Below are 23,240 nucleotides of genomic sequence, written 5' to 3' on the forward strand. Positions count from 1 at the left end.
GCATTTGATATAGCTCCTTATCGTGTCTTCGAGACGTCTCAAGCGCTTCACAGAATATGCTGTAAAGTGAATTGACTGTGTATTTTGTGGGTGAATTGCAGAAGCCAATTGCACACAGTAGTGTCGTGTTTTGCCCACAAAATATACAGTCAATTCACTTTACAGTATATTCTGTGAAGCACTTTGAGACGTCTCAATGATGTTTTAAGGTGCTGTATGAAACGCAAGGATTATTATTTAGCTGGTCATTCTAAACATAAACTAGCTTTGTTTATTAATCCTCAATTTATGCACCTTGTGATCAGTAGAAATTTCTCTATTTACCTTATCAAAATTATTCACGTTTTTGAAGCTTTACTGAGTAAACAATCATCCCACCCAGAGTTACAGGCTGTCCACCTAGAATCCCCACTCCGTTTCATACAGACTGATTTTTGTGATCTGACATTTCTCTACATTACAAACCTGGCAGTTAACGCCCAACACCTCACTGGAAAGAAAGTTGTACAGATGTTTTCTAAACGTTACTTTAGCAAAGCGGTGGCCAGATAAGAGTTCTCCAACCTTTTGCATAGTCTACGATAATCCCATGATTTTGAAGGTGGCACCTACAATCCTCTCGTAGACTAGAAACATAAGAGCTGCCGTGAGAACCGTCTGAAGTAACTTGGCTTCCAGACCCTTGTAGAGACCCAGCAAACCATGTCTCCTGTTAGTAAGAAAAGCCTGTTAAGATTTTTGAACAATTTACTGAAGATACGTAGCTGCTTTTAAACTATCGGTAGTTTAATGGTTATAGATTTTATTCACGTTCACCTGGCAATGTATATCAATAAACGGGGGAGAGAGAGAGAGACCAAGTGGGGGAGTGGGCTTGCTCTGGGTGAGTGACATTTGGCAAAAAAGAGCAGTTAAATTTACTCTTGTGGATAGCCTCAATGATCCCAATATCTGAGCCAAACTGCTTTGCAGTTCTCTGGGGGGACTGCTGATATTGACCAGGCTGACTGGTGGCTCATTGATAGGACTCAGCAATATAAATATCATGCTGGGGGACTGGATTCTTCCCACTGAGCTGCTGATAAAGCTGTAACCCAACTCTTGATGGATAGAGTGGTCCCAACTGACCAGCAGCAGGAAGCTCACCTGGTTCAATTCCAGTTGTACCAGCACACTCTTAGGGGTGTTTAAAAACCTGGTTCAGACAGCCAGCACCTGTATTTTCTGTGTATAGGCAGCAGGTGTATGTCACCTGAGGAAAACATTGACAGTTCTGACAAATGCAAAAACTGCTTCCACGATCTTTGCAGCTGGAAACCCTTAAGCACTATGTGAGACATACTAGAGAAGGAGAGATACTTAATTCATGCCACTTACTTAATCCTCTGAGATACCAGATAAAGCACTGTGTGGAAACTCCCCAGAAATGTCCTCTGTGACCCTGTGTTACTCTGTCCAAACTGTGAAGAAAAGAATAAACTTTCTGTAACTTTTTATTTGCAACGCTGTGTTCTGACGTCTGCTTGTTGGAGATTTTTCTTTGCTTTTCTTACCCGCAGTACTGCTTGCACAATCTGTAAGGGGTAAGTGATAGTCGTGGCAATTCCCTTTGCCAGAGCTCCCATCAAAAATATTTCCAAAGATGAAATCTATAAAAAAAAATGACATCTGTTAGAAGAATTAAAGTATTAAAACAGTGCTTGTAAAATCAATACAGGTTCACGTCGAGAAAGTGGGTCAAGTAACATACACACTCGCATACAGTTACGACAACAACAAAATTACATTTGTATAGAGCCTTTCACCTCAGGAGGACGTCCCAAGGCGCTGGACAGACAGTTACAGACCCAAGCTGAGGGTCGGGGTGGGGGAGGGCAGTATTCAGCCAAGCTTCCCCAGCGGCTTCATTGGTCCAGCCTCTGACTAAACTGAAGTTCCATCCATAGACTCCGCTGAGTTACTGAGCTCAGCCAGGGCAGTAGTTGGGGCCATTAATGGCCTAAGCTGTTTCATGGGGGGGATGCAGCCAATCTTCATGATGATCAATATCCAATGGGGGATCGCTGGTCGGTCTCTGAGTGGGGTCATGTCTCAGCCTGGCTCAGTGGTAGCTCTCTCCCTTCTGAGTTAGAAGGTTGTGAGTTCAAATGCCACATCGGGACTTGAACTCACATAGTCTAAGATGACACTCCAATGCAGTACTTGGGGGGGGGGGGTTGTAATGTTGGAGGTACCATCCTTTGGATGAGACATTAAGCTTGTCTACCTGTTCAGCCGGATGTTAAAGATCCCATGGCATTATTCAAAAAGAAAAGGGAGTTACTCCTGGTGTCCCGGCCAACTATCCCCCAAATAAAATTGTTTATTCATTTATTGGCTGTTTGCGCAATTGTGCTGCCGTGTTTGCCAACAAATACACAGTCACTCCATTTCACAGTAAATCCTGTGAAGTGCAGCACAACAGATACTAAGGGCCGCTCGTACCTTTCTACCTCCTTTCATAGCTTTTCTCTTCAGTCCCTCGTACAGCATGAACTGTACTGCAGGGTTCATGACTAAGAAGAGGGATGGCAGGATTCCATTCCAGAGAGTTTTCACACCTTCTTGCTTAGCAATCTGCTGAAATGCATCTAAAAAATATATTAAGTTCACACACATTCCTACAGCTCTGAGGATTCCTAACATTCCTAACTCACCTCCCCACACTCCATACATCATCACCCTACAGCTCAAGTATAACATCTTACCTCTGATATAACACACCTCCCCATACCTCTCAAACATAATGCATCTCTTGGTGAGATCAGCTAACAACACAGACCGGATTTATCCTGTAGCCTCCCTGGTGAGTTTGTCTCAGTTCCACCCTGTGGGATCGGTCTCACGAAGATTCAGCGAATACGAAAAGTACTACTCACCCAACATCCCTTTGTAGCAAGTCTGATGGATTTTCTTATTCCTAAATTTTGCTCCCTGTAGTTTCAGTCTGGTGTTGACCACCCACATTGGTGTGGTTATGAGAACATTAACAGCTCCTGACAAAACAAATCAAGCCAGTTATTTTCGATACCTACAAGACAAGATTTGTAAATAAAAACATACTGAAGATCCTATTTGGAACGAGTGCAATTGTCCTGCCCAATATTCCTCTTTCATCCCAATCCATTCCAGAAACAGATTAATCTCCATTCAGCTCATCGTGGTCGAAGAAATTACTGGGGTGGATTAGCCACCTCATTTGCTTACATAATAGTCATTAAACTTAAATGTTATTATGTGGAGCACTTTGAAGCTTTAACATAAATTGTTGTACAAAAAGGAAGTATATTTATTATTCAGTGTAGAGTTGATGTATAGAAATACTATGTGTTATGTTATGGTACAGCACTGCATCAGGCTGTTACCCAGTATTCACTGAAGGACCGAGCTCTCGTCTGGCTTCACTAAAACAAAAGGACAAGTTTGAAATTCAAGCAGTGCCAAAGGCTGGCAGTCGGATATTTCTATTTATTTATATTACATTCACTTCATTTAGAATCAATTTTATTCCGCACTTGCAAATGTTTTAGTTTACATGAAAGGTGCTGTATAAATGCACATTGATGTTGAATCTCACCTCTCACCTCAATTCTTCCTCCCCCCCCCCCCCCCCCCCACTTCCAACTTCCAAGAAAGTTAAGAATTCCAATTTGGAGGAGAGAAATGTTTGTCCTACTCTCGGCCTCGCCTTCCCATGTGCTGTGGATGGTCAGTCCAGTACACAGACCCCTTTCTCTGAAAGCACAATCACTTGCGTTGAAGCCTCGGTTTCTGCTGCAAAGCATGCGGGGGAGAGGATCTTAAAGCTCAACCAGGCAGAGACATTATTGTTAGAATTTGCTCGAGTGCCCACTATCCCTCTATTTTAATTCAGCCTGGATAGCAAGTATTGTCACCCACAATACTTTTCGCCTACAAAAGACACAGTCAATCCACTTTACAGTATATCCTGTGAAGCGCTTTGAGGAAGGGGAGAGGAGGTGCTGTACATCATGGCCAAATCTCATGCTGTCCTGAACTGAGCAGGCCCAGCTGGGGTTGTCTCCATAATGATCAGGAACAGGAACCCTGGCCGATTCCACCTCCCTGACCCTGGGATGCTGAAGCCAATTGTAGCCCTGGCTGCTTCCTAAGTCTCTCAACTATGTAATGTTGGGATCCCGCATCACATTTATTCTGCTGACCAGCCACTTGCTCACCCACTGAAGGGTTGCTGTATACCTGCAATGCACCCCATCACCAGATCTCTGCCGGGTGAGGCCCGGGTGTTCCCCTTCCCCCACGTTGCTTTTAGAGTGTGGAATGTGTAGAAGTAGACAAAGTTTGAGCAGCAGAGGCTGGAAATCACAGGGAACCATCCTCGGTATAGGGCCAGTCTGTATCAGAACAGGACAACAGAGGCTTAGCAACACAGAAAATGGACAAGACTAGTACAGTCCATAGCGTCAATTCCAAAGTGAAAATAAATCAATACACTGCTCCGACACACAATATCTAGGATTTCCGGGCGGGTAATAATCCCTTCAAATACTAGGGTTAATAATAATCATTTGGTCACTCATTCCATGACTGCTTGTGGGACACTGCTGTGCGTAATTGGCTGCAGCATTGACAAAACACAGTCACTACACTTTACAGTATATTTTGTGAAGCGCTTTGAAACGTGCCAAAGACGTGATAAGGCGCTATATCAAATGCAAGGATTATAGTTTGTGACATGACATGTGCATGCGAGTGCCAGGATGGTGCAAGGCAAACTGGATGCACCTTGGTCTTCTTTCATCTAGCAATCTTTATGCTCTTATCTCTCTCTATCTCTCTCATTCTACCCCTTGCCAACATGCACTGTCAGCTCACACATGAAGAGTAGAAAGTGATCTGTGACCACTGAACTGCAGGCCAGCATCTTTCATGTTATAATTTCTGTGTTTTAAATGGACATCAACCCAGAGGAAACACCTTCACTTATTCTACCCCTATTCCAACCTCGAGGCAATTGTAACCCTGACTGAAATCAGTAACAACACACACCATCAGTGGAATCTGGCACTTAGTCTCTTGGCCTAGACTCTGTGGGTGCTGTATATGATTATCTAACAGCTGAAGCTGTTGAACAGAATCCATTGTATTTCCATTAACCAGAGACAAGGAGTCCCATTGTCACTGCACTCCACTTAAAGCGGCAGAGCCCTCAGTAAAACGATCAGCAAACGTTTTATGGTGGGGGAGGAAATACAAAGATGTACAACAGTTCACAAGTAGTGCAGGGACATGCTGACACAGTTCACATCATTGTGTCTTGTCTGTTGTTGAAATAAAATCCTGAACATTTCACAATTCAACAGAGTTAACACCAAACAAATGACAAGGACATTTGGGATGAAGTCTGCAGCGAGCCGGTGGGTGGGTGGGTGGGGGGGTGATACAACTGTGGCCAGATATTGACAGGTCAGAATTTTCTGTGTTGGGCTGATTATCATATCACAACTTGGAATGTGGGTGGACCCCATTAGTTTTAGGGTTACTTTGGTCGCTGGTAAAACGTTGATAAAATGATGCTGGTGGAGTCCTGTATCTTAGTGGTTATAGCACTCTCCTCACAAGCAAGAGGACCTGTGTTTGATTCCCAGGCAGGGCAAAACATTAGGCAAGTTTCCTTACTCCACACGCCTCTGTTAATCTAGCAGTAAGTGGGAACCCGGTTGTTAGTCGATTGGCACATCGCTTTTCCGGGGGTAATAATCCCTTCAAAATAAATCAGTAAATAAATAAATAAAAATAATAATCTGGTCACTTGATCCATGCCTGTTTGTGGTACACTGTTGTGCGCAATTGACTTCCGCATTTTGCCCACAAAATATACAGGTTTCTCACTTACAGGCCTTCCTCTCGGATTATCTCCGCCAGCAGCAGAGGTGTGCATCTGCATTCCCGGTTATCATCCACTGGATAAACATACAAGTCAGAAGAGTGTGAATTAAACATAAATACATTCAAGAAATATTTTACCAGTCCTACCCTGAAAGAGCTGAATGGTTTTCTTCCGTGCTATAAGATTTTATGGGGGGAGATGAGAATTTCCGCTGATCCGGTTTGGAACTGAAGGATAAAATTCAGATTTCTGGCGAACTCTCTCCCTAAATTGCTCTATCGGACACCCTCCCTCTCTGCTTTGAAAACCTGTCTGAAAAAACCTCTCATTAACTCTGCATCTGTATCCACTTCCCACCTACCCACAATTTCCCACCCAGCTCAGGTCTCTCTGTCTCTATGAAGTGGCTTGGATATTTTTTTCCCCTCCAAGTAAAACACATGGCATAAGTGCAAGTTATTGTCGTTATCTAGCTGGAATTTCTTTCTTTCGGGATCAGCCGGGTATCTGACATCTGCGGATACCCATCACCATGCTTAAGAGTATCCAAACCAAACTAAAAATTCCATGCATCCCACTTACACATTAAAAATCCTAGAGATAAGATTGTTGGAATGGAATATGCACTCTCAAGTTTTATTTAAAACAAAACTGAATTAGTTACATAGAAACGGTGATCAGATGGTTCCAGAAATATGGGAAATGGATTATAGTCTAGAAAGATGGTTTATCTACTGTAAAGACTCTGCACTTTACCAATGCAAAGGTTCTCCCCGAGTTATGCACTTGCCTTGTAGACGTATTCTTGCAGTATCCAGCGGGAAAAATACTGTCATAGCCGTCACACTGCCCTGCAGATGCAAAAGGACAGGAGGCAGATTACTCCTACTCGCATTATGCAAGGATTATTATTATTATACACCCGTCATCTCCCAACATTTAACACTGGGATCTAATTCCTGATTTGTAACTAGTGACTCCCAGAGTAAAAAGCCAACTTCACAGAATAATAATAATCCTTGAGTTTGATATAGCACCTTATCCCGTTGTTGAGATGTCTCAACGCCCTTCACAGAATATACTATGAAATGAATTGACTGTATATTCTGTGAGAGGAAGATTAAAGGTAGGAGAGGAAATTAAAGAGCGCATGCACAACATTAAAAAGTTGGGATATTTTAACTTAACGACAAGTTGTCAATTTTTTTTTACAAAAATACAAAATCCTGGAGTAGGTGCTGGGAGCGCCTCAGCTTTGAGGAATGTGCTGTACAGTATTACTATTCCAGGCAGGTTGGCCTGTTTCAGTGCTGTGTCACTTTATGTAACTCTAAGTACAGCATGTTACAGCATAGAGCTGACTCGTGGTTGGGTAATTAAAGGGCACAATCTTCATGAAATAGGGGTCTGACAATTTATTCTACAGGTTTATTCTACTTTCTACAATATGTGATGAAGGGACATGAATTCACCAATTGCTCAGTCGTATTGAAAGATGCCAATCGCTTCAGCAGAGTGCGACTTCAAGAATTTGATGGAAAAGGACATTTTACTCCTCCCTTTTATTTATTATTGCAAAACAATCTTAAGGCAATTTCGCCCCCAATATATACAGTCAATTCACTTTACAGTATATTTTGCAAATCGCTCTGAGACGTCTCAAAGACGTGATGTGGTGCTATATCAAATGCAAGGATTATTATTATTATTTAGCTGGTCATTCTAAAAACAAGCTTCACTTATTAATCCTCAATTTCTACTTGTGATCGGTAGAAATTTCTCCATTTAATATTATAATAATTTAGACATGAAAGTAATTTTTTTTCAAAATCCCCCACTCATGCTATCAACCCACAACCACTTATTTCATGGATTAAGCTGTTTAAAGTGGTACAACTTGTGTTTAAACAACTTCGGATTTTCTGCTTGCAATCCAGAAATAATTTATCCATAGCAATTAAATTGTGCAATCAAACCACATGCTGCTGGGAAATCGCTGGATTTAACACTTCCTGATCTGATTTTTACTGAAATGCGATCTACTCTGAGAATCCCTGGCTGATTAAATGCAGCGATGCCAATACGAACAGCATCTATTGAGAGTGACTGGCTTCTCCGCGTGTGTGGATCTACCACTCTCTCTCTCTGTCTGTCTGTCTCTGTGTGTCTATCAAGAACACACTGGGGGTGGATGGAGTATAAACCCCGGTTTGATTTAGTTCCAACAATCAGGGCCGTGCATACTTGGTCCACTTACCGCTGCTCCGGACAGGGCATGGACAAGGGTCCGGTAGGATGTCATCGAGGATCCCCCCATTGCTATCCCTGTTGATTGTAGGGAAACGAAGCGAGTGAGAAACTTCCTGCAAAGCAGCTCCTCCCCGTGGGATCAGACCATGTACATCACTGCAGTATACACTGGCCCCCACTTGGCTCCTGCCCGCCCTCTCATGGCCGAAGACACTCCTGTACCGTCCAACCAAACCACAGATAATGTAAGAAATCAATCTGTGATGCACAGGGTAATAAAATCAAGGCCGTCTCAAATGGCTGCCACCATGGGCTTTAGGCAAAACATTTGAATAAGAAAGATCATGACGCGTTGCCTCGCAGCGTTTAACAATAATCCTTGCATCTGAATACGGCGCCTTATCAGGCCTTCGAGACGTCTCAAAGCGCTTTACAGAATATACTGTAAAGTGAATTGACTGTAATAATTTGTGGGCGAAACGCGGCAGCCAATTGCGCACGGTAGTTTCCCCGCAAACAGTCGTGGATTGAGAGACCAAATTATTATATTGTTTTGGGGGTGGGAGACATCTCCAAGAACATATATTATGATTATCACACGTTTTCAAAAAATACAACACACAGAGAGCCACTCATTCGGCCCACCCAGCCTATGTTGGTGTTGACTACATCCAATTCCCTACTTTTTCTCTCTCCCTTTTTTTCTCCTTCAACAATTGTTTTAAATGAGTACTGTAGCTAATTTATATTTTGCATTATATCCAGTTATCTACTCTGCCTCCATATCCACAATGGGGATGGTCCCAATTTATGCAAAGTCTAGTCTCCCCACTGTAATTACCGTGAACCATATTTAGACATTTTTGATGTTACAAGCACTATATTAAACAGGTGGATTATGATCCTATAAGACCGATAAGCTTTTCACAGGAAATTGCAATTGCTGGCAAGTGTAATGACTGCATATTTGTAAGCAAAGGCGGTAGCTGTTTTGCACACAGTAAATTTCCATAAATAGCCATGAAGTGAATGATCAATTTAGGTGGAGAATTATTGGGCAGTTCTTGGGGCAAGAGTACTCCCTTCTCTTTTCGAATTGTGTGGATATTTAACAGCTAACCGAAGAACAAGCAGAAAGGGTTTCAGTTTAAGGTCTTTTCTGAAAGCATCTCCAAGGATGCCACGCTTTGCACTGGAGTGTCAGCCTATATAATATGAGCATAAACCTCTCTACCTGGTGCTTGATCTCACAGGTGAGAGGAACTCCACCTGATGGACAAGGACATAAAAATGCACAGCGGTGGCACAGTGTGTTCTGTGAAGCGCTTTGGGACGTCCTCCCGACGTGAAAAGCGCTATATCAAATGCAAGGATTATTATTATTATTATTATTGGAGGGCACTGCCTCACCCTATCACTTCAAGTAACTTTTCTGAATCTTTCCCTGGAGTCAGAGCAAGGTGGAACCACAGTGACCACACAGTACATAGCAGCTGATCCACGCCCTGAATCAAAGGTCCATCAGTATATTGTTAAGGTAGCTCCACATCAGCAAAATAAAACCACAAGCTAACGTGGTTACCCAAAGCCAAACTCTTCGAAGTTACAGGAATGACAGTGCACTTCAATGCAATTAAAACACAGAAAGATATTCCACGTGTTGCAACTCGAGCATAATTCAGAAGAGGCTGAAATTAATATTTTTTAAACGGATTGAGGTTAGGACAGGACCTTCAAATGAATTGCAAATCAGAAGACAGTCAATCCAGTATAACACACGCTTTACAACCGCATTAAGGCATTGGGTGCACGTTATTTGCGAGAGTTATTTGGAAGGTGTCCTTTTGCAAACGGGAGCAGAGGAGGTAAGTTACTGTCACTCTCGGGGCTACCTTAACGCCTGCAGCATCTGCTGTGCCCTGGCTGGTGGAGAGTGGACTTTGCCTGTGGGCTTCTGAGTGTTCCTCCCTGAGCGCTGGTGATCACTCTCTCTCTCTCTCTCTCTCGCTCACAGCTCCAGCCTTTCCCCATTTGGCCCTGGGAAGCAGATCATGTGAAGTGTCCGAGAGGGGATTGCAACCATGTCGGAAAGGTACCACAAAGCCGCCAGGGATGGCTACTTGGCTCTTCTGAAAGAAGCCACCAGGAAGGATCTGAACACTCCAGATGGTGATGGGATGACCCCCACCCTGTGGGCTGCCTATCATGGCCAAGTGGAGGCTTTGCAGCTGATCTGCAGCAGAGGGTGTGTATGGACAAAGAACTGTGTGTGTGTGGGGGGGGGTGTGGGGGTGTTAGCAAGTGATTAGCAATTTGCTAACCACCCCAAAATATGATTATTTTGGATATTATCATTTGGATATTGTTTTCAAAGAGCTAAGTTGTTACCATCCTATATATACAGTCAATTCACTTTACAGTGTGTTCTGTGAAGCGCTTTGGGACGTCCTCCCGACGTGAAAAGCGCTATATCAAATGCAAGGATTATTATCCTGATTATAACACCACTGTCAACCCATTTGAGACTCCCCACCCCACCAAAAACAAAGGTTATTTTTTTAAAAAAAAACACTGTGATTTATGTTTCCATCTAGCTTGTGAAAGTCTTTTTTTAAAAAAAAACTAATGCTTTGAGTTCAAAATAACAGCAGGTTTTAGATTTTACTCTGTTGTAAACGTTGGTTAAATGTTATGCTGGGTATCAAAGTGTCATCGTTGAAAGGCAGAGTTCTTTCTTCCTCAATCTTTAAAAAGTGGTCTAAAAATACTGTATCAGAAATGTTGAAACTGAAATAATTGTTCAAGAGGCTGAATTATGAAATTCATGCGCTCATTTGATTTCAACCCACAATTTAAACTTCGTAAATGTCACATTTTGACATTTTATTGGGCAAATGTATAAAGTATAAAGAATAAGTTATAATTAGAATCCAGATACTTTGTCCAAGCAGGAGTGTGACCTTTTTTCCAAATATTTCTGAGGTGTAATAATGAATATCTCTGAGGTTAAAATGTATTTTTTTTGTAAACAAATTTTTTATTACATCGAGGCTCGACTATGCAAACTCCCTGCTTGTCGGTCTCCCCAACTCCTCCCTCCACAAACTACAGATCATCCAGAGCTCTGCAGCCAGTGTCCTCTCCCGCACTGACCCTATCACCCCCATCCTTGCCCAACTCCACTGGCTTCCCATCACACAGAGGATACAGTTCAAGATCTTGGTCCTCAGCTTCAAAGCCCTCCACTGTCTTGCTCCTCCCTACCTCTGCAACCTCCTAACCTACTATCCTGTTCGCTCCCTCCACTCAGCGGGCTCTGGCCTGCTTCACATCCCCCGCCTTGCTCACCCCACTATCAGCGGGTGGGCCTTTCACCACTCTGCACTACACTCTGCACCCACCCTCTGGAACTTCACCCCCTGCCCTCCCCCACCCCGACCCTTAGCTCGAGTCCGAAATTCTGCCTGTCCAACGCCTAGGGACGTCCTCCCGACGTGAAAGGCGCTATATAAATGTCATTTTGTTGTCGTTCTTGATAAGGATCTCGAGTCAAACAAATAAGTCTTTTGCTAAGCTTTCGCTATCCTTTTGCTAAATGGAAGTACGTCACACCGACTCCTGGGAACTCCACTCTGACGGGGTCTATTTCCTAAATTAAATTCCTGTGGATTGACATGACATATTGTTGATTGCTGGAAGAAGTGCTCATTTATGTGAATCAGATTCATTATTACAGAATCCCATTAGAAAACATCCAATTTTAGATCTCACCATGCTTTGTCATGTTTTTATAAAGGTTTTTATACCATTTACTGTTTCCCCATTTGCAAAGGCTGAAGTGTCATTACAGGTTTGGTTCAAAACTATTTCTATGCTTCTAACAACTGGGAAGCACTTCCAATCCCATCTTTCTCTCTTTCTCTCTAGGACAGATTACTAGGAAAGGCTTGTGGTCTGATGGGCAATCCTTCTCTCACCTCTTCACTGCATTACAGACTTTCATGTTCTTATTTTAAACAATATTTGGTTTAGCTTCCCAGAACTTTCCTCTGCTCCTCCCAAACTCTGAATCCCCTGTGACATATGCTCTTTATCCTCACTGCACCCTCTGTGATCAAATCCAGAATCAATCTACTGTCTCCCACTCTAACTTAATCTTTCTCAGCACTTCAAGGCTGTGGAAATTCCCCCCTCCAGTCAGCCTTCGGTTTCCTCCACTGAAAAAGCTCTTGAACCCCAAGCTTGGTGTCACCTAACCACACTTTCTGATATCTCACCTCTGTCCTAAATCTTGTCATCCCTGGTGGTTCCTGTACAAGATTTAATTCTTCACCTGAACATGTTATTAAAACCACACCAGTTTCCTGGGAATGGTGTACACTAACACTATGAAGGTTATGGTGCTGTATGGTTCAAACTCCATTCTATGAGTGTGATCATACCAGTAACTTGCAACATTAAAGTGATGATCTTTGTGGGTCAAAGTTACTCCACATAAAATAGAGAGCTAGAGTTATAAATTGATGATTAAAACTGCAGATGATTTCACAGTCACATGCAATAATAAAGAGGATTAAACCTTCCACTGGTGAGTCAGAGAGTAATGACACACCACAGTGTGGAACTGAGCCCGACAAGACCCCAGGTTTGGTCTGTTGGAGCTTGCCGATCCCAGCTGGAACAGTATTTGCATATAGTCTTATTTCACCTGGGCTAGGGAGGGAGAAATCAGCTAGGATTCAGAATCATATACGGTACACATCTATTCGGTTGAGTGTGAGTTCTGGGGAACTGAACTCAGTTGATTTAGTAATGTAGCCCAGCATTGCATTTGCCTAGTTTATTGCTGCCTCACAAATGTGAGTAACAATCTTGAGTGAGGACAATATTAGAACTAGCTGTGATGGCTGAATCTTCCCCCCAAGTGCAGTGTCCAAGGACAAGGCTAAGAAATGTCTACTTAAGTGAGGTGTCAGAGGATTGCTGATGTGGGTGGAACTGGCCCTGATACAGTCAGAAGAAGACAGATGAGGGAAGGAAAGTGTATCGATAATGTGTGTTATAAAACACTGCATTCAACAATTTATTTATCATTGATCTTTCAGAGGTGAACCCAATGTTTGTGATATCTGGGGCAATACCCCCTTGCATCATGCTGCGACCAATGGCCACCTTCACGTTGTCACATTCTTAATCAATTTTGGTGCCAACATCTGGGCACTGGATAATGACTTCCACTCCGCCATGGATGCCGCCGCCGCCAAGGACCGGATGGAGTGCGTCCGTCTGCTGGACACCGCGGCAACCAAGCAAAACATCACCCACCCCAAGCAAGTGGCCAGGCTGAAGGAGAAGGCTAGAAAGGATGCCGAGAAGCAGATCAAGGAGTGCGAGCGACTCAAGAAAAAGCACGAGAACAGAAGGAACAAGAAATACACCCGGGAAATGGAAGCCAGTAGCTCTGGCAGTGGCCCAATGCACGGAGAAACCGTGTCCAGCTTGAGTCACCATTTCTCCAAGGTGAGCACATCACAAAGATCAGGCACTGCCCCTTCATTCATGAAAGGAAGTTTGCAGAAGAAGCTTAAGAAGAAAGAAGGCAAGGCCACCGCGGAAAGGCAACTGGGGAAGGATGTGATCTTTGTGAGCCACGAAGGCAGCAACGGACTACGGACCAACGTGATAGATGTGTTCGGTGAAGAGGAGAATCGAGCCTCAGAGAGATCAGATGAAGCACGGGAGTTTGAAGATGGTGATCATTTTGGCCATGAGTCCCTCTTCAAACGGGCTGGTTTGGGAAATATGCTCTTCAGAAGAAATTTTACCTTAGGTATGGGTATAGAAGAGGAGATGTCAACCGAGAATGAGATTGAGGATGCTGGCTCGAGATTACGGAATGAACTGTTGAAATCTGATTGGGGTTTGAAGATGGCAGAAAACCTTGAGGATGTGGATGAAGACCTGGAGGAGGAATTACCTTGGAATGAGGAAGATATAGGGCTGGATGATGATGAACCTGGGACAACACCCCTGGAAGCTTTTCTAGCGTCGCAGAATATGATGGAGTTCATCCCGTTCCTTGCAAGAGAACAGATTGACCTGGACTCCCTCATGCTATGCTCCGATGATGATCTGAGAGGCATTCGGTTGCCACTTGGCCCAAGGAAAAAGCTGCTTTCTGCGGTGGAAAAACGGAAAATGATCATAAAAAATCCCCAAAAACTGATAGACACTGTATTGTAAGCAGCACAGTATTAAACACCAAGCTAGCAAAAGGGTGAGACATTAAACCGAGGTACCCTCTACCTGTTCAGGTGGATGTTAAAGGTCCCTTTGTGAAAGAAAGTTCTTCTACCATTAATTTTCTGGCCTTAACTGTGCAGAATGGCTGATCTCCCCTCCAGAAACTACTCCTGCATTAGTTACCGCCTTTGTGGGTAGGAGGACGGGAGATTAGCAAAAAAAAAAACACTTGAAACTGGAAGTCTTTTGCCTCCGACACACATCAGAAATTCAGGTCTGTCCTTTTTGAGTTTCTCCCACCGCTGCACAGCCAAATAAAGCAACAGCCTCTCACTCTTACTGACAACTTTGAAGTGCATCAAAACAGTCACATTATCTTCAGTTGAATCATTGGATCATGAAAAGCTAAACTTGGGAGAAGAGAATGCTACAAGAGTAAAATCATTTGAATGTGTTTAAACCACGTAGTCGGGTGCTTTGGAAGTCACAGCTAAGAAAAATATTAACATTCCAATTCCTGTATTTCTATAACACTTTTGTTTAGCTTTATGACAGTTTCATTTCATATAGACATTCATAAAGCGCTTTTGAGGAGTTTTGACAGTCCAGGCACAATAAAAGCACAAATGAAGTAGGATAGCTCCACATACCTTGAAACTAATAGGAATGAATTTGTCCTGCAGAATGTTGATTCGTCATTTGATGTAAGAAATTACGTGGTAATAAAGTTTAAAGTTGGTTGACATTAACACTGTTTTGTTATTTATTTACTCTCTGCTTCCAAATGATTGCACAATAGGCTATGTCTTGGGATCTTTGGATATACTTCACACACCTTGAGAAACACAAATTTTATCAAAAAAAGTTTTTATTTTTTTTAAAATTTCTGACCAATGATCTGATTTTTAGTTTCATTAATGCACAAGACAAGGAAGAGGATAACTCCCAATAAACCAACCGTGTTTCAGACAGTGCAAGGCTCAGGTGAGCTTGAAGACAATAAGGATGAGAACAAGCCTAGATCATAGAGGAGGATCGGTGTCTGTTACAAACCCCACACAAAAGGAGTTATACAAATAACTTGTTTTCATGGATGATTAGGATGAGGTGAATTTTATTCTTCAAATGATCGTTGTATTTGATGTTACAATTTTGGCTTCTTTTTGGCTAGCCAGCAATCAAATACCAGCTTAGCGGTAGCTGCATCCTCAACAGCCATTCCTGGAAGAATCAAGCACATCATTCAAGCTCATTGTCACTGACCAGTCCGCCATCATCACCCACCCACTCATCCACCGAGCAAAAAACCCCAATACTAGTGTCATTCCTAGGTCAGGTAAAGCCCGGATTAGTTACAAAGTCAAGGTCCCTCTACACTGTCCCATCCAGCACAGGTTAGTTATGCAGTAAAGCTTCCTCTACAGAGTCGCAATAACCTATCTCACCCACAGCCTGAAAATGGTAACCCCTAAAGCCTCTTGAGTAAGATTGGACATTTAAAGGCAGTTTTGTGATGTGAGCCAACATTAACTGGGAACTGGGTTAAAACTGACCCAAACTCATTATGCAGAGAATGTTTACAGCCAACAGACAAAGGAGGCTTTCATCCCATCTATCAGGGCTGGATTGGAGCCCAGGTTTGAGAGGTAAAGATCAGTGTGTTAATCACTGTCCCGGTTTACACACTCCTTTACACATCCAGGAGTGAGGTCTCAGCTGTGACACTTGCTGGTTTAAAACATTTATATCACACCTGTCAAGTGTGCAAGAGTGCCACAAACATTTTACAAATGTGGATCTGCATCTCAATAGTGATTTATGGGTGAAAAGTACCATGTGGTATGAGATAATGAATCTAAGACTAAGTGTTTTTTACGTCAAGAGGATTTCTCAGAGAGCTCACATGAAGCTTCTTACTGTAAAAAGTAGTTGTATTTTGTGGGCATGAATGCAGCAGCCAATTTTTCATACAGCAGCGTCAAACAAAAGCCATGAAGTGAGTGACCAATTGTATTTGTCTGTTATGTGATGTGACAATTATTTCAAGGATAAAAGATGTGGTTAAAACAGGTCCTTATAAGGTTTGGGATTGAAGATCGGTCCCACAGGATTTCAGACTCAAAATGTAAATGTTAGGAGTATCGGCAGGCGTCCTGAAACAACCCCCTTTGGGATTCCCGCTCCCTGAAAAACCAGGCCGAAAGTCTCAAACCATTCTCTACGTTGGAGGGAAGGGGAGATTCAGTCCCAAACCTGTCATTAACAGGTTATAATAAATAACAGGTTATCTATAATAATAATAATCCTTGCATTTAATACAGTGCATTATTGCATCAGTGAGATGTCTCAAAGCGCTTCACAGGATGGACTGTAAATTGGATTCACTGTGTATTTTGTGGGTGCAACACTGGCTGCCCTGTGATAATCATCACAGCATATACTATAATTTTGGGCAGTGTGGTTTAGGTGGTTTGGGAAGTCTGAGAGAATGGTAGCGAGGACAGGAGGCTGGAGATTAAGGTTGCTTTTCAATTTTCATAACTCTTGTTATCTTAACATCCGTTCTTTCAGTTTCTGCTAAAATGATGAGCTAAGTGAATTAGACTGGTCCAAAGTAATTTTTGTTTAGACTCAATTAAACAGTGTGTACTGAAAGGAAAGAGGCATGAAGCGGTGCAGAACTGAATGGAGGGCATTGTGTAGGCTTCCTGCTTGTTCTTACCCAGTGATTTGAAAAGTGTGGTTTTCTCACACAGGGCAGGTCTGGTTCCTTTCACCACTTCTCCCAGTTCTGCAAATATATCAGCCTGGAAGCAACCACAGAGAAAGGGCTTTGAGCTAAGGCATGATATTTGTTCCATGTATTTCTGCGAGAAGCTGTTTAGCGATTACCTTCAATTAGTACATTTTTACTGTGGGAATTCAGTGCTGTGGTCAAGTCTAACAAGACTGCTGTGGCAATTCAATCCCTGGATTCACTCAAAGCTCTCATTTAACATAACAGGCATAACATTAGACTCCATCTTAATTTTTGTTTTAAAATGTAGTATATTTTCTGACTTCCTCCCTGCTCTCAGCTCCTGATCTGGTTTCTGTGCTTTGGGATCAGGGGAAGGTGGTGGGGGGGTGGGGGGGGGGGGGGTGTTCCGTGTGCAGAGAAAGAAAGATCCCTGCTGGAGTGGTGAGTGTGTGGATGCCAAGTGAGAAGAGGATTGGGCTTGGCTGTGCAACTCCCACCATCAGAAACTTTCCGACACTCACTGTCTTGGCTCACATATGCAGAATGTTTGCTTGGGGGTAAGGTAACCAGCCCCCAGTATGAGTCAAGAGACCAAGAGGGGAGAAGACTGGAGGGAGAAAAATTATCATTGACCACAATCGGACCAATTTTCTGAAACAAAGCAAAGCCAAACATAGGTTTGAGAATTAAAGAAAACATTCACTGATTTGCAAGACCACAAACACAAGAACAAAGCGTTATTACCCCAGAGAGTATGACATCTCCCGACTCCATCAATGCAGCCTCTTTGCTGTCTACATACAGCACAGCATTCTTCATCAGAGCATCATCCATTTCCCTCCATTCTGGCCGGCATGCCCCTACGGCTGGAAGGAAATACAAACCCAAGCGCTATACAAACCAAGGAGGTGTTCATCTCAAAAGATTTCAAGTTACCAGATTCTAACTTAAGGAACTTGCATTTGATAGCACCTCAACAATGAAATGTCTTGAAGCACTTTCCAGTAATTACGGTCAAGTGTAGTAACTTCTAAAGTAGGCAAATATGACAACTATTTTGCATCAGCCCAGAGGTCAATGACTAATTTATCTGTGGGATGGCTGATCGGGAACCTGTGAAAGTACGTTCCGTGAAAGAATGGGAATTATTAATGCTTCATAATTACGCATCGGCCAATTGTGCTCACCATTAACATGGGCTCCTGGCTTCACCCATTCTCCGAAAAGGACTGGCTCTGATGCCATGGTGACCGTGATCACAACATCAGCCCCAAGCACAGCTTCTCGTGCTGAGGTACACACCTGCACCTGCCCCTGAACCTGCCCAGCAAACCTCTCGGCGGATTCTCTACTCCGGCTCCACACTCGCACCTGCGTTGCACCAACCCACAGCACGTCAGGGTGAAATAGCAGTGACAACCCCCACCCCTCCCTCCCTCCCTCCCACACACACACACACACACACACACAATCCCCCCCCCCCAAAAAAAAAAAATACACCTCCAGACCCACACCAACACACTCACAGACATGGATCCTCACATGTAACTGATGCTGTTAATGTACCGTGTTGCTGCCGCGGCACTCAACTGTAGCACTACTGGACTAGTAAAGAATAAGCTTTCCCCTCACACATTAACAGTAAAGCATGAGGAGACGTATAGAAGGTACCTGCTTGAAGGGGAACATTTGAGTGAAGATGTTGTAGTGACTGATGGCCTGTGCTCCACTACCCAGAATACACAACGTCTCCAGTCTGTCGGGCTTCAGGTACTGAATGTAAAAAATGGAACAAGTCTGAAATGCTAAACCACAACTGAACCCACAGCAACCAAGTGCTGAACACGCTAATTCAGTGTTCCTGTCTGATGGCGAGCTTGGGGCAAGCTTTTACTTTGATGGAAACTGAGACGTCCGTCATCATAGAGATCTAGAGAGTTCCCTGTTCATATCCTGTTATGAGCTAAGTTACTAATTCCAGCCAGGACAGCAGTCAGCGCTACAATTGGGCCTCGCATCACTGCACTAGGGAGGAGAAAAATGAGCCAGGAGCTTCCCTGATTATCCAGTGATGTGTGTGTTGGCGGGGAGGGGGATCGAGGATAAAAGGGGTTTGGGTTTGACTGGCAGAACCTCCCCCATCTCCCCTGCAGTCACACACCCTCTCAGTATTGAAGCTCAGATATAAATTCTGGTTACTTGTGTGAGGCCTGGAGGATAGCTTTGGATGTTACCGCAGTACGAGTCACAGAGGAGAGAAACACAGACTATCACAAATAAGTGAACCAAATAATTGAAGCTTGTGATGGGCAATTCATCATCAGGAGCAACACACTGTGACAATACAAACAACAGTGTATGCCTCCTGCAGACCCAACCTAATGGAAGGTTTACCCTGAGGGAATATTATATCCCATTTATTTGTTTATTCAAAGAAGTAGATAACCAAAGTGTAAACTACACAAGTAATATTGTGATATTGTGCGACCGGTTACCTTGGTTGCTATGGCAGAAACTGCTGCAGTCCTCATTTCCGTGATGACCGTTCCATCCATGATCTAGACATACACAAAAAGGTTCGGACTAGTTTTGTTTTTGCTCAGCTGAGTGTCGTTCACATACAAAAATCCCTCCAAAAACCAAAAATAATAATAAATAATTGGTCATTTTCAATCTACGACTGTTTGTGGGACATTGCTGTGCGCAATTGGCTGCCACTTTCGCCGACAAATATACAGTCAATTCACTTTAGTGTGTTCTGTGAAGCGCTTTGGGACTCCTCCCGACATGAAAAGCGCTATATCAAATGCAAGGATTATTATTATTATTATAACAACACACCAGCGTGGTTTAGAAGGAATATCCAAATCAGACTGCGATTTCCTTATATGAACGTCAATCATAGTGTAAATGGAATGGAATGCTTATTCACTCCCTGGAGGGACAAAGACTTCTTTCCCCCAATTCCAGAAACGACTAGGCACAAGTTGGCAAGAGCCAAGGCTTGGACACTCTAGAGTGTGTGTTTCAGTGCTCCAAGATGCTATCTCGAGTGAAGGGCACAATATAAATGCAAGTTGTTGTTGGGGTACTGCTGGAGTTTGGGGGAGTGGGGAATAACCACATCAAGCTCATGACAGTTGACCCTGGAGCAGTGTAAGGTGTTCGTACTGTGCACTAACACGACCTACAGCTCTCAAGCTGCCATCACTCGGGTTGAACAGCAGCACAGTTGCCTGATGAGAGGAGGTCCCAAAAGCCGTCTGATGATAAAACCGCACAATCTTTGTGGCTAAGGTGTCAGATTCAGTCATGTAGGCCGGCATCACTCCAAGGAACCTGTAAAGAGTAAATAGGATCCTGTAAGTAGAACATTCAGCATTGTTGTGAGGGTATCATAAAACGAATTAAGGATAGAGCCGTAGGCGATCGTGCAGGAGCAAAAGAAGAAGCCACTGGAGAAAACGAGCAGGAATAAAACTGGGACTTTTTAGTGTGTCAAGCTCAGTTTTATATTAATGGTAATAATATTAATAATCCTTCCATTTGATAAAGGGCCTTATCACGTCTCCAAGACTTCTCAAACTGACCACACAACAGCTCAGCAAACTTCTCAATCCAAACCAAACCACCACAAGCTTCTACTGTTCATTTTTTTAAAAACTCTCTGTGGTTTATGATTTTGAGCAATTTGTTACTTATTAAGGATTGCATAATGATTTTTTAACAGTAAACAGAACTGAAGCGATGAACCTCACCCCCCACACACATGTACATTTACTCACTGCCTGGCCAGTTTGTCACACCCAAAAATTGCCAAATTTGAAACAACAACTTAACATAACAACATAACATAAGAAATGCTAGACGAGAAAAGACCAAGGTCCATCTAGTTCGCCTTCCACATGTATGCGGATGACACCCAACTCTATCTCTCTGCCTCCACCATCAACTCCAGGGTTACTGGCGTCTTGACCGACTCGCTTTCGACATCAAGTCCTGAACAAGGGACAACTTTCTCCAACTGAACGTCAGCAAGAGCGAGGCCCTCCCGATTGGCTCGTGCCAGCCGGTCACAATCTATATTGTGTTGCCCATTTAGAATCTTAAAGACAGCAATCATGCCTCCTCTCAATCTTCTCTTTTCCAGCGTGAACATGCCCAATTTACTTAGTTGCTCCTCATAGTCCAGTCCTTCCATTCCCTCAATCATTTTGGTTCCCCTCCTCTGTATTTTCTCAATTTCTCCAATATCCTTTTTGTACTGTGGTGACCAGATACTCTAAGTATGGTCTCACCAATGATTTATACAGTGGCAGGATTACCCCACTATTTCGGCTTGCTATTGATCTTTTGATACATCTCATCTAGTTTGCTTTACTCACTGCCACAGAGCATTGTTGGGAGACCTTCAATTTATTATTTACTCCCAGATCCTTTTTATTTTCCATACAAATTATTTTCCTACCATTCAAATAATAGTCCCTTCCAGGATTTTTTTGTCCCCATGTGAAGTACTTTACATTTCTCCACACTGAATTCCATCTGCCACTGATCTGCACAATTCTCAAATAGGTTACAGGAAGATTTGAACATATCTTGTTCAGCTTCGCAATCTACCACCTTCACTAGCTTGGTGTCATCTGCAAACTTAGCCACTGTGCTTGCGATTCCTAGTTCCAGGTGATTTATAAATATATTAAACAAAAGAGGTCCCAAAACAGAACTCCACTGGTAACATTTTCCTGGTCTGATGACATTCTCTGTACTACCACCCTCTGGGTTTTGTTGGTCAACCAATTACGTATTCATTGTAACATACCTACACTGCTTCACGCTTTCTTTACTTTCACTATCAGCCTCTCAAGAGGAACTGTATCAAAGGCCTTACTGAAATCCAGATATACATTGACAGCCTTACCCTTATCAAGCTCCATTGTCACACCGTCAAAGAAAACCTTTAGAATTTTTTTTAAAAAACGCTAGATTTTAGGCATGAGAACTTTATTTAATTGATGCAGCAGCAGTTTAGGCAAATTGCTTTTATTGCAATGTGTTGTGTGTGGTAGTCAAATCGCTTCCTTACCCATTATGCTTATCCACAGGGACTGTGCTGCGGACAGGCTGCACCACCATACCGTCATGCTTGCTGAAGTCAACCAGCGCTCTCTCCAGCACCGGCAGCAATGCACCATACTGCAGCAAGTCAGCCACCTCAGCTGCCCCAATGAAGATAGGTGCATCAGCCATTGTTAAAGTGAGCTTTGCACTTCTGCCTACCTGCTCCTGCCTATAGATGTACTGAATAATATTCCTGGCCTCCCATTCGACTCGTGGCGCTTGTTGAAATCCTCTGATTTGTTACAGTCTCCACCTCCTGGTAATGTTTAACCAAAGTTTTGATTGCCAAAAACTTTCTGAGCAACAATAACAACAACAAAATTACATTTATATAACGCCTTGGGACGTCCTCCTGACGTGAGCTGTGGGTCAGGATTGGGGAGGGTGGACGGCAGGGGGCTAATCAGGGAGATGGAAAGCACGGTCGAAGAGGAGGGTCTTGAGATGGGTCTTGAAGGGGGCGAGGGAGGGGGCGAGGGACTTTCTCAAGGGGTCATTTCATGCAACATAGTAAATAAAGGTTAAACAAGGAAGCTGGTTCATTACTTTCTTTCTGCTGCAGCAGCAGAGAAGGGCTCCTGCTCTTGATCCCATTTCAGTGACCCCCCCCCCCCCCTCGAGAAGTAACTGTCTCTAAGTGTGCGTTTGTCTGTGTGTGTGTGGAGGGGGGGAGGTGTCTGTGTGTGGAGGGGGGGAGCTGTGTGTGTGTGGGGGGAGTGTGTGTGTGGGGGGGGGGAGGTGTCTGTGTGTGTGGGGAGTGTGTGTGTGGAGGGGGGAGGGAGGTGTGTGTGTGTGTGTGTGTGGAGGGGGGGAGGTGTCTGTGTGTGTGTGGAGGGGGGGGGGAGGGTCTGTGTGTGTGGGGAGTGTGTGTGTGTGGAGGGGGGGGAGGTGTCTGTGTGTGTGGGGAGTGTGTGTGTGGAGGGGGGGGAGGTGTCTGTGTGTGTGGGGAGTGTGTGTGTGGAGGGGGGAGGGAGG

General features: G+C 43.6%; 3 protein-coding genes across 6 annotated transcripts; 1 reads left to right on the forward strand and 2 right to left on the reverse strand.

The window, feature by feature from the left end:
- Positions 1-296: 296 nt before the first annotated feature.
- Positions 297-8,362, reverse strand: LOC103178738 (peroxisomal membrane protein PMP34). Its single transcript, XM_007893634.2, has 9 exons — positions 8,169-8,362; positions 6,702-6,762; positions 5,918-5,984; positions 4,261-4,415; positions 2,919-3,035; positions 2,485-2,630; positions 1,554-1,649; positions 1,378-1,460; positions 297-709 (listed from the first exon to the last, which is right to left on the reverse strand). Exons 1-9 carry the CDS (start codon positions 8,226-8,228, stop codon positions 577-579), a joined length of 918 nt encoding a protein of 305 aa, XP_007891825.1. The 5' UTR covers positions 8,229-8,362; the 3' UTR covers positions 297-576.
- Positions 8,363-10,115: 1,753 nt separating this feature from the next.
- Positions 10,116-15,153, forward strand: anks4b (ankyrin repeat and sterile alpha motif domain containing 4B). Its single transcript, XM_007893635.2, has 2 exons — positions 10,116-10,406; positions 13,267-15,153. The coding sequence occupies exons 1-2, from the start codon at positions 10,243-10,245 to the stop codon at positions 14,402-14,404; spliced, it is 1,302 nt and encodes a 433-aa protein (XP_007891826.1). The 5' UTR covers positions 10,116-10,242; the 3' UTR covers positions 14,405-15,153.
- An 18-nt stretch (positions 15,154-15,171) lies between these two features.
- crym (crystallin, mu) lies at positions 15,172-22,895 on the reverse strand. Of its 4 annotated transcripts, none has more exons than XM_042340922.1 (9): positions 22,812-22,895; positions 22,231-22,521; positions 20,336-20,483; positions 19,640-19,702; positions 18,816-18,917; positions 18,332-18,515; positions 17,889-18,010; positions 17,127-17,211; positions 15,172-15,239 (listed from the first exon to the last, which is right to left on the reverse strand). In XM_042340922.1, exons 2-9 carry the CDS (start codon positions 22,392-22,394, stop codon positions 15,232-15,234), a joined length of 876 nt encoding a protein of 291 aa, XP_042196856.1. In that variant the 5' UTR covers positions 22,395-22,521; positions 22,812-22,895; the 3' UTR covers positions 15,172-15,231.
- Between the last annotated feature and the right edge of the window lie 345 nt (positions 22,896-23,240).

Source organism: Callorhinchus milii, unplaced genomic scaffold (genome assembly GCF_018977255.1).
Source record: "Callorhinchus milii isolate IMCB2004 unplaced genomic scaffold, IMCB_Cmil_1.0 Scaffold16, whole genome shotgun sequence".
Taxonomy (NCBI): Eukaryota; Metazoa; Chordata; class Chondrichthyes; order Chimaeriformes; family Callorhinchidae; genus Callorhinchus; species Callorhinchus milii.

Excerpts from the sequence above, each read along its gene's own strand:
- anks4b (XM_007893635.2), top strand. The coding sequence starts at position 10,243 with ATGTCGGAAAGGTACCACAAAGCCGCCAGGGATGGCTACTTGGCTCTT. Across the intron at positions 10,407-13,266 it reads CAGCTGATCTGCAGCAGAGG|AGGTGAACCCAATGTTTGTG; the intron begins GTGTGTATGGAC and ends TTGATCTTTCAG.
- LOC103178738 (XM_007893634.2), bottom strand. The coding sequence starts at position 8,228 with ATGGGGGGATCCTCGATGACATCCTACCGGACCCTTGTCCATGCCCTG. Across the intron at positions 5,985-6,701 it reads TGCAAGAATACGTCTACAAG|TGGATGATAACCGGGAATGC; the intron begins GCAAGTGCATAA and ends ATGTTTATCCAG. Across the intron at positions 2,631-2,918 it reads TTGCTACAAAGGGATGTTGG|ATGCATTTCAGCAGATTGCT; the intron begins GTGAGTAGTACT and ends TATATTTTTTAG.
- crym (XM_042340921.1), bottom strand. The coding sequence starts at position 22,394 with ATGGCTGATGCACCTATCTTCATTGGGGCAGCTGAGGTGGCTGACTTG. Across the intron at positions 20,484-22,230 it reads CCTGTGGATAAGCATAATGG|GTTCCTTGGAGTGATGCCGG; the intron begins GTAAGGAAGCGA and ends TACTCTTTACAG. Across the intron at positions 18,516-18,815 it reads AAATGTTCCCCTTCAAGCAG|GTGCGAGTGTGGAGCCGGAG; the intron begins GTACCTTCTATA and ends GGTGCAACGCAG.